The sequence below is a fragment of the Pezoporus wallicus genome, unplaced genomic scaffold (assembly GCF_028554395.1).
Source record: "Pezoporus wallicus isolate ANWC-B61680 ecotype Strahan unplaced genomic scaffold, APGP_CSIRO_Pwel_v1 contig_7835, whole genome shotgun sequence".
Taxonomy (NCBI): Eukaryota; Metazoa; Chordata; class Aves; order Psittaciformes; family Psittacidae; genus Pezoporus; species Pezoporus wallicus.
In genome coordinates, this window is record NW_026636866.1 from 1693160 (window position 1) to 1709739 (window position 16580).

Genomic DNA, 16580 nt, shown 5'->3' on the forward strand with positions numbered 1-16580 from the left:
TTGATTTAAAATGCTGATAATTAACTTAATGTAATCAGAATTTTAGAAAATTGTTCTTTTTAAAAACATGTGAACAAAAAAATTACCTTTTTTCTTCCCTCTGCTCTGTTGCATCAGAATGCATTGTACCTGTCTTCATCTGCTATAAAATATACACATATATGTACACACATATGTTATGATCAGTGAACATGTCTTAATTTGTTTGAGAATTAAAAAGATTTCAGGATGGAAAAGTTTTCAACATAATAAAATGTGAGAGAGCTTATATTTTTTTAAACAAGAAAAACAACTGACAAATGGCTGCTCAGCCTGGAAAAGAGAAGGCTGCGTGGAGACCTCATAGCAGCCTTCCAGTGTCTGAAGGGGGCCTACAGGGATGCTGGGGAGGGACTCTTCATTAGGGACTGTAGTGATAGGACAAGGGGTAACAGGTTCAAACTTAAACAGGGAAAGATCTGATTAGACATAAGGAAGAAGTTCTTTACTGTAAGGGTGGTGAGGCACTGGAATGGGTTGCCCAAGGAAGTTGTGAATGCTCCATCCCTGGCAGTGTTCAAGGCCAGGTTGGACAGAGCCTTGGGTGACATGGTTTAGTGTGAGGTGTCCCTGCCCATGGCAGGGGGGTTGGAACTTGATGATCTTAAGGTCCTTTCCAACCCTAACTAGTCTATGATTCTATGATTCTATACATTCAGCAGGTAGCATGCTCAGAGCTCATGGCAGCTGACTGTGAACTACACCTGTATCTGCTCATGTGAAGAGTTTGAAATCTCCAGTCTTTGTAGAATCTGGGGGGGACAGAAGGGGACTACAATCAATTTTCTACTACTTACAAAGAACATCCATTCATCAGTCACCCCCTAAAGGAAAAAATAGGCCTGGTTTCTAAGATTTCTCATTAACAGATAATCACATTTTTTTCCAAAACATTATTGACTATATTATGATTGTGTTCATTTTTCTTTTTAAAGGAGATAATTTATTAAATAATAATTAAGATTCTCATGAGAAAATAAACTAATAAATTTCAGTAATGGTAGTATATGACTTTTTTAAAAAATTAAGCCATGTATAATAGATTCTATTAATTCAAATTAATTTTCATGTTCTGGTGACCCTTAGCAAATTCAGATTAGAAAGCCCAACAGCACAGTAATAATGGATGAAGTTGATTTATTATGTTTTCCTATTTACACAATTTCATCATCCTCTGTATTGTTCATTAATTTTTACCTAAGATAAAATTCTTACAGATCCTTGTAATTTTTCTTTCACATAATTTGCAAGTTCCCTGCTGCAGACATTGCTCTGAATTTGCCTGATTTAACCATTATTCCAGCACTACAAGGAACATAGATTCTTCAATAACATTTAAGGTATTTTTTTATCAGGTAGAAAAGCATCAGTTGAGGAAAGGCTGCTATGCTAAACACCTGCTTCTATTGGTCAGTTTTGAACAAATTTTACACACACACCACCCCCCACCCCCCGAAAATCAAAAAAACAAAGTTCCTAGAAGCTCCATGAAAATTGTAGCAATTTAAAGCAAAAAGACTTACTAACACCTGCAGAGACAGAAAGGCAGGATGATTTTCTGTTTTGCACATGTATAGTCATTGCCCAGTCAGCCTGTATCTACAGGATTTTCCCTCTCATCCCAATTTGAAATGCCAGAAAGTAGGAAATAACACCAGTGGTGCTGAGGGCACCGTGGAATTAGAGTCATTTTGCTTGAGGTATCACAGACATAAGGACCTGGGTTTGTTGCAGAAAACTAGTATTTGCAAGAAACCAGCCATCATCACTTCTACTGCTTGTGAAAATACTTCTAGCACATTCTAAATAAGGTTTGAGCATTAAATTCTGCTAAATTAATAAAGTCCCTCAACTCAGTTCCTCAGTTCTCACCACACTCAGCTACATTCACAATTTTTCTCTCTTTTTTTTTTTTAATTCTAAGAAGTAAAAGAAGTATATTAAGACACACATTACTGGATTATAGGGATCACTACTACTTTCAATTTCTGGGCTTAATTGTTGTTCAGATTTCTATTATCAAAATCCATTCTCATCTCCAGCAAGCACAATTGAAAATGTAAGCTTAATAGTTTCATCCACAGATTGTAGAAATGAAAAGGAAAACCTTTGAAGCAGGGCAAAAATAATTAGTGAAAAAAAAAAAAAGAAAAATGAACCTTGATTAAAATCCTATTTGCCAAGTGTTCTTAAATAATTTTCCCTATAAACATAGTGAAATAAAGTATAACCTGATATGTACATGATCAGCTTAGTTCATGTTTCCTTCAAGTGTCCGTTTTTCCACCCTACAATATCCAGATATTGTTGTTCTTATCAAAAGTCCATTCCCACTTTGATGGCAGAATTTCTGTTGGCTTCAATGTGCTTAAGGTCAGACATCATTGTACAGTGATGTGGTAAAATATCTTAGGCTGTATTTAAACAAACTGCACTCCATGGAAGTGCTGAATGATGAGGAGTATTACATCTCAGCCTAAACTTGCAACTCAAGCTAAATAAAATCACTAAAATACTGTGCTGGCAAGTTTGTGCAAATATTTGAACAATAATTTCAATTTTGAGGGAGAATGTGTATAAATATTTATTCTATGTTATTCACCTGTTCTTTAACAATATGAGGCAGATAGTAACATGGCAGAAAAATGAGATATGGGAGAAGAATGCAAGTGATACTTGCTGACATAAGAGGAGATGAAACTGGGAGACTTTCCAGCAGTAGCAATATGTACTCACAGCAGCATCTTATAGATTAAAAGGGGAGAAAAGGCACATAAAAAGTCAACAGCATCAACCAAGAAGAGAGCATATGAAAGTCTGGAATGTGTGTACAATTCTGTTCTCACGTATGTTACACAATCTCATGGATGTTACACACCTCTAAGCATGTATGTGTGTATAAATGCAGTATGAAGGGCATGATTCCTGCATTTTAATCCCAAATACATGATTTTCAACAATTAGCATGACTTCATAAACAGCCACAGAAAATTTAAAGAATATGATGACCAAACCAAGAAACAACACTCTTGCTAATGTAATTGCAGAACATTGGAAATCAAGTTAATCCAGAATACAGTTGTCTGAATTTTCATTTGCTTTAGCTACATTTTGAAGGCAGAAAGGGATTTTTCTCTTTTGAGGTGATTTTAAAGAAAGTAGAGTGATCAGACTAGCTTTCAAGAACAAAAGGAAATTGGGTTTCTGTAATTAAAAATTTATTTCTATAACGGATCATTGATTACAATGATAATAAAACACTTTCCATTAATCATCGCAGGATATAGAATCATCTTGGAAGACTGTAAAAATTAAAGTTAACAATAAATCAGTACAGTTTCATGAAAACCATAGAGAATGAAGGCAGGGAAGAGCAATTTAGCAACTATTTTTCTGCATTCCTAGAAGGGGCTTTCTGGCTGCTGCTCTTGATGGCACCCTCCATTCATAGTATGCTCAGTAAGACTAGGTAAAATCACAATCTACATGTGATTCTTAAAACACGAGCCTGGGGTTTATTTGGGACGAGGAAGCCGGAACACACATGGAGTTTTGGGGAGATTCTTTGGGTTTGTTTTTGCAAAGAAGCCTATAACCAGTTAAAGAAAAAATAAAAAATACTAAAAAAAAAACAGAAAAACAAAACCTACAAAACACAAACTGCACACATTATGAAAAGGTGAAACAGCCGTTGCATCTAAAGTTAATGAAAACATTTTCCTCAAACTTCAGTCTGAAATTCAATTACTATGTCAATGAAAATAAGTTGCCAAGGTTTTTTTTTTCATGTTAGTAATTCTATATAAGTAATTTACTGGCAGGGACAAACTGATTTCCCCTTTACCTTTGTCTGTAACACAGTTTAAGATATCAACTTCTGAGATCAAAGTTAACATAAACAGTGTGACAGTTAAACTGTAGTACGGTTTGCTGAACAACTTCAGAGTGTAAGATCTCTTCTGTTTGGTGTTCTCCTTAAAGTCATTAGCATGATTTACTATGAAGCAGGAAATTAGGTACTGGAGATTTCAATATTGGGCAGAAAATTTAATTCCATTGTTGCTATAGAACTGCTTTATCTTCAGCAAACTTGTAACCATAGTAACTAGATTAGAAACTATTCCACAAATACTTAAAAATTCTTTTGATCTTATTAACAACATAAAACACTAAAAAATAACGGTAAATTATTATTATTTGCTAGTTTTCCAAGGCATCTGATGCTCAGGTGATTCTTCTTAAAGATCCTAAGTAAACAGGAGTATTTTAACAAGGCTTTCAATTAAAATTCTGTTTGGTTAAAGAGAAGAAATTTATTCTGTTGGAATTGTTTGTGTGACTACTAATATTTTAAACAAAAAAAAAGAAAAAAAAAAAGGAAGCGCGAAGAGAAACCTTTCAGAAAAAGAGATAAATTTGAAGTGCTGTTTTCACTTAACGGTTTGTTAGGACATCAAATACATGCCCTTTAATGAAAATTAATATGCCGTAGTTTAATAATTCATGTTCTTGCATTGAAAGCCTTTTAATTTAATGGAGTGCTGTTCATTTCATCATATTCATTGCTGAGGTAGGTTGGTATTTTTCCATGAAGGTCAGAAGTGTGCCATTCCTTCCTGCAAGCCATGAATCTGATCAGATGCTAAACTCTGACATCTCCAGTGGTCCATTCAGGTCTGACTCAGCAGGGTATTACACATTTTCAAGAACACTGGAATAGAGGGAAACCTCCAGGTGTCTGTTCTTTCAGGATCAGAAACAACTGTGTTATGCAACTGTGATCATATATTTATCAAACTTTGTATTCCCTCCTCAGTACTTCTGCTGGAAATTAATTCCTCTTCTCTGGGGACTAGAATTTTTTCTCTAATCTTAAGCCAAAATTTATATCCATTAGTTATTACTCCAGTGTATTCCTTTCACTTAAATCATTAGACTCACTCTGGAATTACAGAAAACACTGTACTAGGCTGAATAAATTGAGCTCATATATATTTCTGCCCAATTTTACTGTACTAATACCGTAACTTGATTTTTCTCTAATCACAGTCTCTTTCTTGCTGGGTTAGAAAGAGATTTATTTATTAATACTGTCTTATTACATCTGATGTAGTAACAATTTGAAAACAAACAAATTAATATTAAAAAAAAAAAAATTCAGACCTCAGGCTCGCTTCTAGTTCCAAAGTAAGAAACACTCACATGCTTCTGCATCATTTTTAGTAACTTGCATGAAGACTCAGGCCAAGAGTTGGGATTCAGAAGTTTATCAACTGAGAAGCTGGTTAAGCAGACACATAGATCTCTCTCTTAGTGTTGGAAAGGCTTTTAAGTATAGCTCCTCTGGTCTGCACATCATTCTGTTCTCTGTTACTGCACACCATTATCTTCCAGACTTGAATACCCATCCTAGCTATAAGCTAAGTCGTTTTCCTCCTCCACTTCTTGTTTTCCCCATTCCCTCATTTTCTGCTTAATTTTCCACTAGGACAAATGCACTTGTTAATTCAGCTTATATTTCACTGTTTGCTCTGTTGTCATTTACATGTCCTCTAGTATGTACAATCCTTCTTTCTAGGTTTTCTTCACACATTGGTGGATCATGATCATCTCTTAATACTTCTATCAGGTTTTTTTCAAACATTTTCCTGAAGTTTGGCATTTTTTCCAGCTGCATCTTCAGTCCTTAACAGTTGTTTTCTGCGAAGCATATAATTCATCGTATATAAATAGCCTCAATCAGATAGCCACTCAAAAATAATAAGCTTCCAGCAGTTTTTCCATCCAGTTATCTTCAGTTATCCTCTCCTCAGGTTTTTTAATATTGCTACATTAACAGAAGCTGTCTTCTCTTTGCCTCAAATTCTTAAATGCTTGAAGGAGGAAAAAACACCCTACCTCCTCACAGATCTTCAAGATTTCTATCTTGTTTGCTATCCTGCACCGCTTTTACTCTTGAGCTTCTGTTCGGTCAGTTCTGCCACCTAATTGCCATTTGGAAGCCAGCTGTCCAAGAGCCCAGAGCAGGGGCAGAGAATATACACACACTCTGTGATGAAAAACATCTGAACAAACACCCCCTCCTTCCAAAAGGACAAAAGAGCCAAGTAACAAAGAAAAAAGTCTCTTCTGGCTTGCACTGAGCATAAAAAGTCCCGACAATTTTTATTAGGCCACTCACGGCTTCCAGATCTTCTGTGTCAACGATTAAAATATTCTTTCTTATAAAGGACAACTCCTTTAAATTAAATAATAAAATCTTGGGTTCATCATATGTCCATCAATAAAATCCAAGCAAATCCTTTTAGTCTATATTAAAACATTCTCACTTTGTAGATTTCCTTCTCTCCTGATGACTGGAAGAAGAGCTGGAACTTGTTGGCCCTCTCTGCAGTTACCTTCTTGCACTTTTAGCTCTGCATTAGTGTAAGGATTAAACTTCAAAAAGTACCATCATGCAGTTTATCACCACAGTTAAACTCTGTCTGGAGACTGTCATCAAAAAGATACATAGAACCACCACTCTCAAGTTAGCCTTAGGAGACATTTCTGTAGCATAGTGGCAAATAACCTGCCACCATAATTACAAGATAAACCTGCATCCCACTGCTTTGTATTTCATTTTACTTAATGTGGACAAACCAGAAAAGTAACATAGAGACTAAAAATTGAGTATCACATACCTGTGCTGTATCAGCAAGAGGTAAGCAAAACACAATGATAGCCAACAGCTGTAGCCTAGGCCATCTGGTCAAAGGCTCATATTACCAACATTTTATTAAAATATTTTAATCTTGCTGTTTTCCCTCAGGAATGAAAGAAAAAATGCAAAAGTTTAAGTTCTGCTAAAAGGTGAGATTTCTCTCCCTACAAGCACAGCATGTCTATGATTGATAGTTATTTAATTAAGAGATTCCCTAATGAAGGGTGTGGAAGTGGCAGGACAATAATCTAATTCCTAAACGGGTATGCCAGAAAGCCAGTGACAAAGAGCAACCTCTACACATGTATTTCCTTGTTAAGCTAAATACTAATTTGAATTTTTGTAGTCAATTAAAGCAAAACAATTTTTTCATTTGTCCCATGCAGTAAGTCCTTCCTGGTTTATATTACCAAACCTTCACGAAGAAAGTCCTCCACAATCCCCATATGTTTTTGTTTACGTTATTGTTTTCTAATTGTGAAAGTGCATTAATTGTTCTCCCCTGCTGCCTTATTTTTGCATGTGCCCTGCTCCCACATAAGTGCTAACAAGCAGTTCAACTGTAGTGGCTGCTGCAATCACTTCCAAACAACCTTATGCATTTCCAGGCAATGTAGCATGGGTTGGAAAGCTAAAGGCAGTCAGGACAGATGAATAAACTACCACTGGTAATTTACTGAAGAAAGGGAAAAATAGCACACTCACGGTGCAACTGGAAACTTAACTTTTATGTTAAACCAGACCACATGTTTAGTTACTGATTGTTAATGCTCAAACACTGAAACATGAACTGAAAAGTTCAGAAATAGCTTTTAAAAGTTTAGGACACATTAAAAAAGTACTTCAGAAAGATAGAAAAACTTATAGAAATTTATCAGATAGGCATAAATTTTTGACAGGTAAAGGGGAGAAAATGAAATTTTTATATTTTATTCTTTCCTTTTACTGATAGGAAACCAAACTTTCATTATTATTAAAAAAACTGCTTAGGTGCCAGCTGGCTAAGTTACACATTGTAGAGTAAAATTCTGCCCTCAAGCTGTGCATTTAGCTCTAGTGATCATATAGGTGGGAATCAGGAAAAGACTCCACAGCTGCATAGGCCGTCATGTCATTAATACACCTACTGAAGTCAGAGCAATGCATAAAGGTCTCTGCTCCAAAGCTGCCAACATGAAAAATATATTAATGTGCTTATAACTTCTGGTGCCTAAATAGCCATTCAAACAACTGGTATTTTAGGTTTAGATATCTGGTATATAAAGCTGTTTATCTGAAGTTCTGGAAAAGTGGCAGATAGAACTGTCATTTGGTTTCCTGCAAACACAAGAAAAAAGCTTTCCTCTTCTATGTCAGACATTTGCAAACAATAAAAAATAAAACTAAAAAATTTTCAAAGACTTATTTTGCCTTTGGACACTAGAAATTATCTAAGGAATCAAATAAAGACGTTTTTACACATAATACCTTATGAATTCCTTCTAGGTCTTGTTTCTAGAATAGAAACAAGATAATCCACACTATGCAGTAAGATATTCTTCATAACATTCCTGGTCTAGACTTCAGCCCAGTCTAACACACAGATACACAGGTAGGTAGCAACCCCTACTGAAGAAAGCAGCTGAATGAAAACATATATCTCTGATTACTGCTTTTTACCACAATATATTCTTTTAATGTTTGCATGAACACAAAGCCATTTTCATCTGTCTACGCAATAGAAACAGAAAAACAGTCCTCTCTGTTCATTTTCACGTTTCTGATTGTTTTATGGGATATTACTGCCAACATGATAGGCATTGCAAATTTTTAAGACAAATAGATCAATTAATTGATATCAAAATTAAGTCCAGTTCCTTGTTGACTTACCTTGCCAATATATCTGGGGAACGGTCCTCTTTGATTTTCAGGAACTAATACCGGAGATGACAAAATAGCCCGTTTTTGTCTTAGAAATCCAAGGTTGTTTTCTACCTTAAGAATGTCCTAAAAAACAAAATGACCAATTACAAAAACTTCCAAAATAATATTCAGTTGTTATTTCAATTCCCTGCATTTTTAAGCAAAATTAACATGAACTATCAGATTTCAAGGTTTGTATTATATGTTTTCCAGCAACTAGTGATAACGTATCAAACTATTTATTTAAATTGGTTAGGTTACTGCACTTATTATAGTAACAGTCAACACATCATGCTCATTTTGTGTTCCTGTAGACTACTTTTAAACCTAAGCAAATGTGGCTACTGCCCTAACCTGACAACTGTTTAAATAATAAACCCTAAGCAAGGTGTGGTTTACCTCAAATACGTGTATGACACCTGTAAAAAACCACACTTCAAATGTCTTTCACACCTCAGGTTTCATCTATATTTGATTGCTTCTCAGACCAGGCTTTTAATCCCACAGAATATAGACATGAATTTGCTGAGGCTGTCCCATTAATGAACTCCCAATAAACACCAAAACCTTGTAATGTAAAAAGAAAACTAGACACCAAAACCAAGGTGTTTATGTTAGAATATCAACTACTAAACTACTACTTTTTTTTTTTTTTTTTAGTTGGCTGTTTGGGTTTGGTTTTGTTTTGCTCTGTTTTGTTTTGTTTTCGGTATGGTTGGTTGGTTGGTTGTTGTTTTGTTTTTTCCTTAAAGGAAACTTCATGCTATCATATCAGAAATAACAAGAGTAGAAATGGTTTATACACAAGCCTTCCTTTTTCTGCTGCATGTTCTGGATTATTTAGCTCTAACTGAGCTTCAGTCAATTCAGCACTTTATGAGCTGTAGCAAGCTCTTCACATTGGCCTCTGGCCCCTTGAAAACTCTGCACATCGCACCTCTGCCTTCCCTCCCCGTCTGCTCTCTGATCTTCTCAGTGCTCTCTCTGCATGAGCTGCATTTCCTCAGATACCACCCTCTTCGTTTTGCTTCTTCCTACCCATCTCTGCAACAATTTTCTCCAAGCACAGTTACTACCAAGGTCAGAAATAGCCTCTCCCTTATTCCCAGAGCAATCCCATTGATCCAGGCACCTTTTTGGAAAATAAAACCAACCAAACAAAAAATTCCACACACAGCAAACACCAGGAACAAATCTGTACTGTGCTGGGAATTATGAAACTGAAAGATTTAAATTGCTACTATTCATTCAGGTTGTTGTGACAGTTTTACAAAAGAAATCATAGGTTAAATTAAAAGCCTAATTCCAATAAGGTAGTTACATGCTACAGGTAACACTTTTCTCTGCTCTCTTAATGCAGAAACTCCAAAAACCTAAGCTTCTCAATCAGTTCTGGAATCCACATTACTGTTTTAACAGCTGCTACTTTATTACAAAAGGAGAGCTGCATCCCTTGGCTGTATTTTTATAAAACTGTAAAGTTGACTGAGCTTTCTTAGTGCCACAATCTGGATATCCATCAGTCAAGAAATCCACAGGCTGCCCCTGCTGCCATCAATATGGGTGCCTCCCACCTAATGAACCTATCATCACCAAAACACTGCTCTACTAGCTTTAGCATCACTCTTCAAAGTTGACAACAAACAGCAGCAAGGGAAACTCTGGTTTTCAACAGTTAGCTTTAGTCATCATAAAGTCAAACAGCAGTGGGAACCATACAGAGAATTCCTTCTCACAATTTTGCCAATTTTCGTAACTTCTTGAGGCTCACCCTGATAACAGAGTTCCCATCTCTCCCAAAGGCTTTGACACTTCTCTCTAAACTTTCAGCCTGCGGGCCACTTGGGTCCCTATTTTTGTCTTTCAATTCCTCTCCCAAAAGAATTTTCCTTAATAAAAATTCATGAAAAAGTTCAAGATAAAAACATTTGAAGTGTCAAATAAAAAGGAAAGAGCTGAATTATTTTCAAAGGCAAATGCACCGAGCAGTAAGCTTTCAAAATCACTTACACTGTAAACACAGCAGACAGTGTGGCTGGCGTGTGTCTATGACATTTCTAAGGAGAGTAAAAGTGACTCCCAATGTGTCTAAAAGGAACTATCAGTTCTTCAGCTTAGCAGCAGCAGTGCTCAACTCATTACAATTTTCACTTGCGCTAACTCCTATTTTCTTGGTTGCCCTTCAGCTAGTGAAAATGGAAAGAGCTCCCAGATACAGGGCTCTTTGGAAATGGGCAAGACATTCAGATTTGCATCTCCCTGTGGTTCGGATTGGAATGGACCTTTAGAGGTCATCTAGTCCGATGCCCCTGAAATGAGTAGGGACATTTTCTACCAAATCAGGTTCCTCAGGCCCCCATCCAACCTGACCTTCAATGTTCCATTTTTCTTTCCTTACTAGTTTGAGGAGTAAAAGGAATTTTCAGATTTTCAATATCTACCTCTCACAATTTTGGTAGTCATAGACCCATAAGCAATTAATTCGTCATTTTCTTATGACAGGTTACCCTCACACTTTCTCTGAAGGTCCACAAATGGGAGTAAAAACCAAACTATATTCCATGGTCAACTCTGCATTAATTGTCATTAATACGAAGAAGTAAAGCTCTAAAAAAAGCAGGGTGGTACAACTTATGGCCTTCAAATCCTTATTTCTGAGAACGACTTTGGAACAAATAAAATAGTATTATTTGTTTGGTTTTGTTTCTAAAACAATAAGTCTGTTTCGTGGAGCAGAAAGTTTCTGCAGACTGGGAACAGAACTGTAAGCACTTCTCTGAGTATGTTTCACACTGTTTATTCTTCAAATCTTACTGCTGTTTTTTAAATAATGATATCTTCATTATGATTTCTCACTTTCTCCTCATCCCCTGGTGTCTAACAACAACATGACTGATTAAATGAGCAGCCAAAAGCATCACTGTGGAACGCAGGTAAAGAGAAAGAAAGACAAGGTCAAGAGTACTTCACCAACACATTTAATAATTCACTGCTATTGTGGTTACCATGATGATTTTCCCATTTCTAAAGAACAGGGAAAAAGAACGTTTTACTTAGTTGCAAGCACCTGCAAATGACAGCTTAATCCTCAACCAGTACATAAGACAGAAGCCAAGGAATCTGTATTTCTGTGTGCTTAGCACCTGATTAAACAGTTAAAACATTGGAAAAATTCTCATTTATGGTAGATATATTGCATATATAATAATTCTTACTGAATTCACATATTTAATTTCTTGAAGAAGCAACTCACAAAGGATATTAAATTACCCCAGACAGAGTTGGTAGTTTTGCTTCAAATTTCCCTAGAATACCAGGCTAGCATTATAACAGGACTTTTCTTTTGCCCCTTGACAAAAGTGAAACCCACAAAGGAGTTTTCAGTTATCTTTACTGGAATCTGCTGATCAAATGCTATAGAACCTACCATGTCTTTGTAGCAGCCACAATTCCAGACAAGTATTTATGTGCCAGGAGTCTGGAGATCTTAGAATGGCACGTCTCAGATGGATGGGATTGACCCAACACCCAGGCAGCCTGTGGCTGTGATTACCATCGGCTTTTCTCATGCCTGCTGCTTTGTATAAGAGGAACCTCATGTCCAGAATCATCAACCACATGCAAAATGTAAAATGTAAAATATATCTATTTCGCATGGTTTAAACCCAGTCAGACAGCTCATTCACTCACTCCCCCCCCCCCCCCCCTTGCCCTCCCCTTACTCCCAGAGGGACAGAGAGGAGAATCGAAAAGAATGCAACTCCCACGGGTTAAGAACAGTTTAGTAACTAAGGTATAACACAAATCACTGCTGCTGCCACCAATAATAATAATGATAAGGGAAATATCAAGAGAAGAAAAAACAACACCTCAGCACCAGCCAAACGATGACTCACCCCACCCCACCCTACCGAGCACCGACCGATACCTCCTCCAAGCCCACAGTCTCCCAGCCCTTCCGGGTAACTCTCAGTTACATCCCTGGCATGACATGCTGTGGTATGGAATACCCCTTTGGCTAGTTTGGGTCAGGTGTCCTGTCTCTGCTTCCTCCTGGCCTCCCCTCCTCCCTGGCAGACCATGAGACTCAGAAAGTCCTCCGTCAGAGTAAACATTACTTAGCAACAACTAAAAACATCGGTGTTATCAGCATTGTTCCCAGGCTGAAAGTCGGAAACATAGCACTGCACCAGCTACTAAGGAGAAAAAATGACTTCTACTGCTGAACTCAGGACACTATTATAATGAATATATGCCTTCTTCAGAAAAGTGCACCAAAAATAAGAATTCTAGATCTCTGATTATTTATTTTTTTCTTTTTAAGACAAAAGAGTTGTAGAGAAATCCTATCATTTCTTTATCTTTGCTATTTTGCTTCAATATCACATCTGTGATCATCATCTTTCAGCTGCTACTTTCGTGGTCAGTGGGTTAGGTGATCAGAATCCAACTATCATTTCACTGACCACCATTTTGTAAACAGCATTTACACCCTATCTTTGACTTCGTTAAATTCCCTTTCTAGATGTGGAATCAGTACAGCAACAGTTCAGCACCCAATACGCTGATTCACTGTCAATAAACCTTGACTCCCTATTCACATTAAGCAAGCAACAAACAGCCTCTTCATTTTTCCCAGCATTTAAGTTAGGCTGCTATTGAAAGATGCCAATTTGCCCAAACTATGCTGATATGTGAGTTGCAATTTCCCCAGATTCCTTGAGAACTCGCCACCCTGTTTTCTTTTTTCTTTATTTTTTACCAGGGGTTCTTGAGAGCATTACAGTACTTGATTATCTGAATGAATGGACTAGTCACTACCCAGTAGCAGACACCATTACTCTTAGCAAAGAAAATTTCATTAGAACTTGTCATGGGAATAAGGTGGCTGAATACTGGTATTGATTTGTCACAATAAGGGCTTGAAACCTCGCTGGAGTGGCAATCTATAATCTACTCTGGTGGCCAGAGAAATGGTTGAGTTTCATGCCATTTGGTTGTTTTCATATACTAAGCTTGCTGGCATAAACTGGAGTCAGATCCAAAACCAAAAGATAAACAAAATTAATTGGATACTTGTTGCAAGCAATATTCCTCTGAAATAGCGCATGGGATGTGATATTCAGCAGTATATCGGTCTTCCTACAACATAACATCACTACATAAAACTGAAAAACTAAAACAGCATGTAGATCAATTTAAGAAAAAATAATTTTCATATAATTCTCAGCTGAAATTTCACAATTGTGCTGCAACAGTTGCTTTATCTACATTGTTTCTATCGCCAGAATATTGTTATCATCAGAAGTACTAATAGTGAGATTTTTCTAAAATGTGTCAAAAGAGGAAAACACTTTCTCACATTGTTTATGATATGAAAATCTAAGAAATGTGCTGGAACTTTACTTGTAAGTTAGAGAAAAACTGTTTAAACAAATAATTAACTCAGTGAATTAAGAATTATAAAGGTCAATGGCATACACACAAACATCTGCTCAAAAGTAGGCTGTCCTCAATGCTGTAAATGTCACCCTAAAGTATACTTTAGAAAAACAAATCCAGCTAAAATCTAGCATGCTAAGGGGAATCAGGTATTTCAGAGAACATAAGCTTCCAGGCTTGTGAAGCATAGTCAGATATAACATCTGGGTAATGGAAATTGTGGGTGGAACTTGTTTTAATTAGGCTGGATGTTCCTACTATTATAATTGTTATACAAATAAAGAGACACATACATGCACTGCTTAACCAATACACCCATTAACTTAATAGACACAGACTACAGCTTTGCTTCTGTGCAATTCATCTAGCTGTGCTATAGTATATAGGATGGAGGCTGCCTTTATCTTTAGGGAGTCAAGAAAACGTATTAGGAAAAAAATAATTATTCTTTTTTAAATTATTTGATCATGTGTAAATCATTACTATTTTAATGTAAATTTATCATAAAGTACTTTTGTAATGCATATATGACAAAATGTCAGGTATCTTGGAGACAAATCTGAACTTTTGCTTTGAGAAATGATAAATTCCATTATTGCCTTGAACCTCTGCAGCATCTTTTGTGTTGGAAAAGTCCTGTTTCTATTCCAAGTTTCATTTATCTTCACACCTGCCTTATTTTGTGTCAGGGAAAAGTTTTTCTAAGATGATAATGGACTAAATGCCATTAACTTTCCTTCCATACACATTAACCACGGGAGTTACCTGTTCTGAGAATAATACAGAAATGACAGCCAAGCGCCTATTCCCTTTTTAAATTAACATTTCAGACTTTTCTTGTCATCATTTAGTTAGTGTCTTTTTCATTTGAACCGTATGTGAATCATCCCTTCTTTCGGGAAATCTCATATTGGTTCTACACTGCTCATTAAATATAATGATGTATCCCTTATACACAGCCAAATATGCTCTGACTGACTGCATCTGTCAAACAGCATTGTAAATATGGTCTTAAAGACAAGACAATGGTTGACCTTCTGTCTCTGTCTTCACCAGGATACACTAACACACCACTTATCCCCATTAAAAATATCATTCTCCTCATCTCTAGTGTGTTTACACTGGTCACAACGCAAACAAAAACTGCTTTTGCAAACAAAAGGCTGCTTTTACAGCATACCAGAAAAAAAAAAAAAAAAAAATTCTTAAAGACGCCTCCCCGCCTTCAGCACCTTAGGTAAATGTAGCATAAATAAGGAAAGCACTTGCTGATGCAATTGCCAAAGCAGACAAGACTTAGAAAAGTGTCCTGTAACAAAAAATTGCCTTGAAAACAGTTGGTAATTTTTGTTTTTTTTTCTTTTTCCTTTAAACAAAAGTATATCCCATTGGGTTAGATACCAAACTGCTATTGAAAATAGTACCAGATGCATAGAGGAGTTCTGAAGAAAAATGTTTCACAAATCTGATCCCTTTGAGGCTTAACCAAAGATACATGGAAAATTCATTGCACAGCATGGACACAAAGCCTTAACTTCTTACTCTTAATATTCCTGCTGAGTCCACTGAGTGGATTCCTTTCTTCACTCATATTGGAGGAACTCAAAAAGTGAGGGCTTCCCTTTAGCACCCAGCAAGCTTCACACATGTTGAAAACACCCTGATTTCCAGAGCGGAAATGAGAAAGAACACATACAACACATATTCAATTTTAGGGCATAGTAAATTAATCAAAGATGAAACTTTTTGGGGGGTAGTAACTGTTATAAGGCCACAACATGTATGGATCAGTAGCAGGCAATTGAGAACTCCGAGTGTGGAAAACACAAGCAGCCATGAACAAGATGTTCCATGTTTTACTGCTAGCATATAAGGGCAATGTCTAGTAAAAAAACATTTCATATGTAAAATAAAACTTGTTTGTAGCAGAAATTGCCCTGCTTTGGAAAAAAAAAAGCTTTCTATACCTTGCTGCAGGGCAGTCAGCTATAAGTATACAGAAAACGAACATGTTTTAGATCTGTGTTCAGAATTGCTCAAGTGCTATGGAATCCATTGCATTGTATCAATGCATAAAAGAAATTTCATGATGCCCTGAAGTAATAATAATCGTGTGTACCTTTTACTAGATCTAGTAGCTGCAGTCCTCATCCCATTTCTGAATGGATGCATAAAATACACTTCTTCGTACCCCTTACAAGGCTCCCAGCTGTGATTACAATTAAAACCTTCTCAGTCCTGCTCCTCAGCAAATTTTTAAAGCTCTATTGCCACATATTCCATGTTATCTCTCAGTTTCTTCATCATCTCCATTTCTTCAACAAAACAAACCCTCATCTTATAGAATCACAGAATGGTTTGGTTTGGAAGGGACCTTAAAACTCATCCACTTCCACCCCCTGCCATGGTCAAGGACACCTTCCACTAGACCAGGTTACTCCAAGCCCTGTCCGACCTGGCCTTGAACACTGCAAGAGATGGGACAGCCACAGCT

The 16580-nt window shown here is 36.6% G+C and overlaps 1 protein-coding gene across 3 annotated transcripts in view; it reads right to left on the minus strand.

Annotated features, from left to right (window-relative positions):
* Positions 1-16580, minus strand: part of CDH13 (cadherin 13) — a 482776-nt gene that overhangs the window by 271934 nt on the left and 194262 nt on the right. For all 3 annotated transcript variants that reach the window (XM_057401919.1, XM_057401917.1, XM_057401918.1), the window contains exon 4: positions 8612-8728. In XM_057401919.1, the coding sequence (XP_057257902.1) occupies positions 8612-8728 (117 nt within the window). The remainder of the gene's footprint in view (positions 1-8611; positions 8729-16580) is intronic.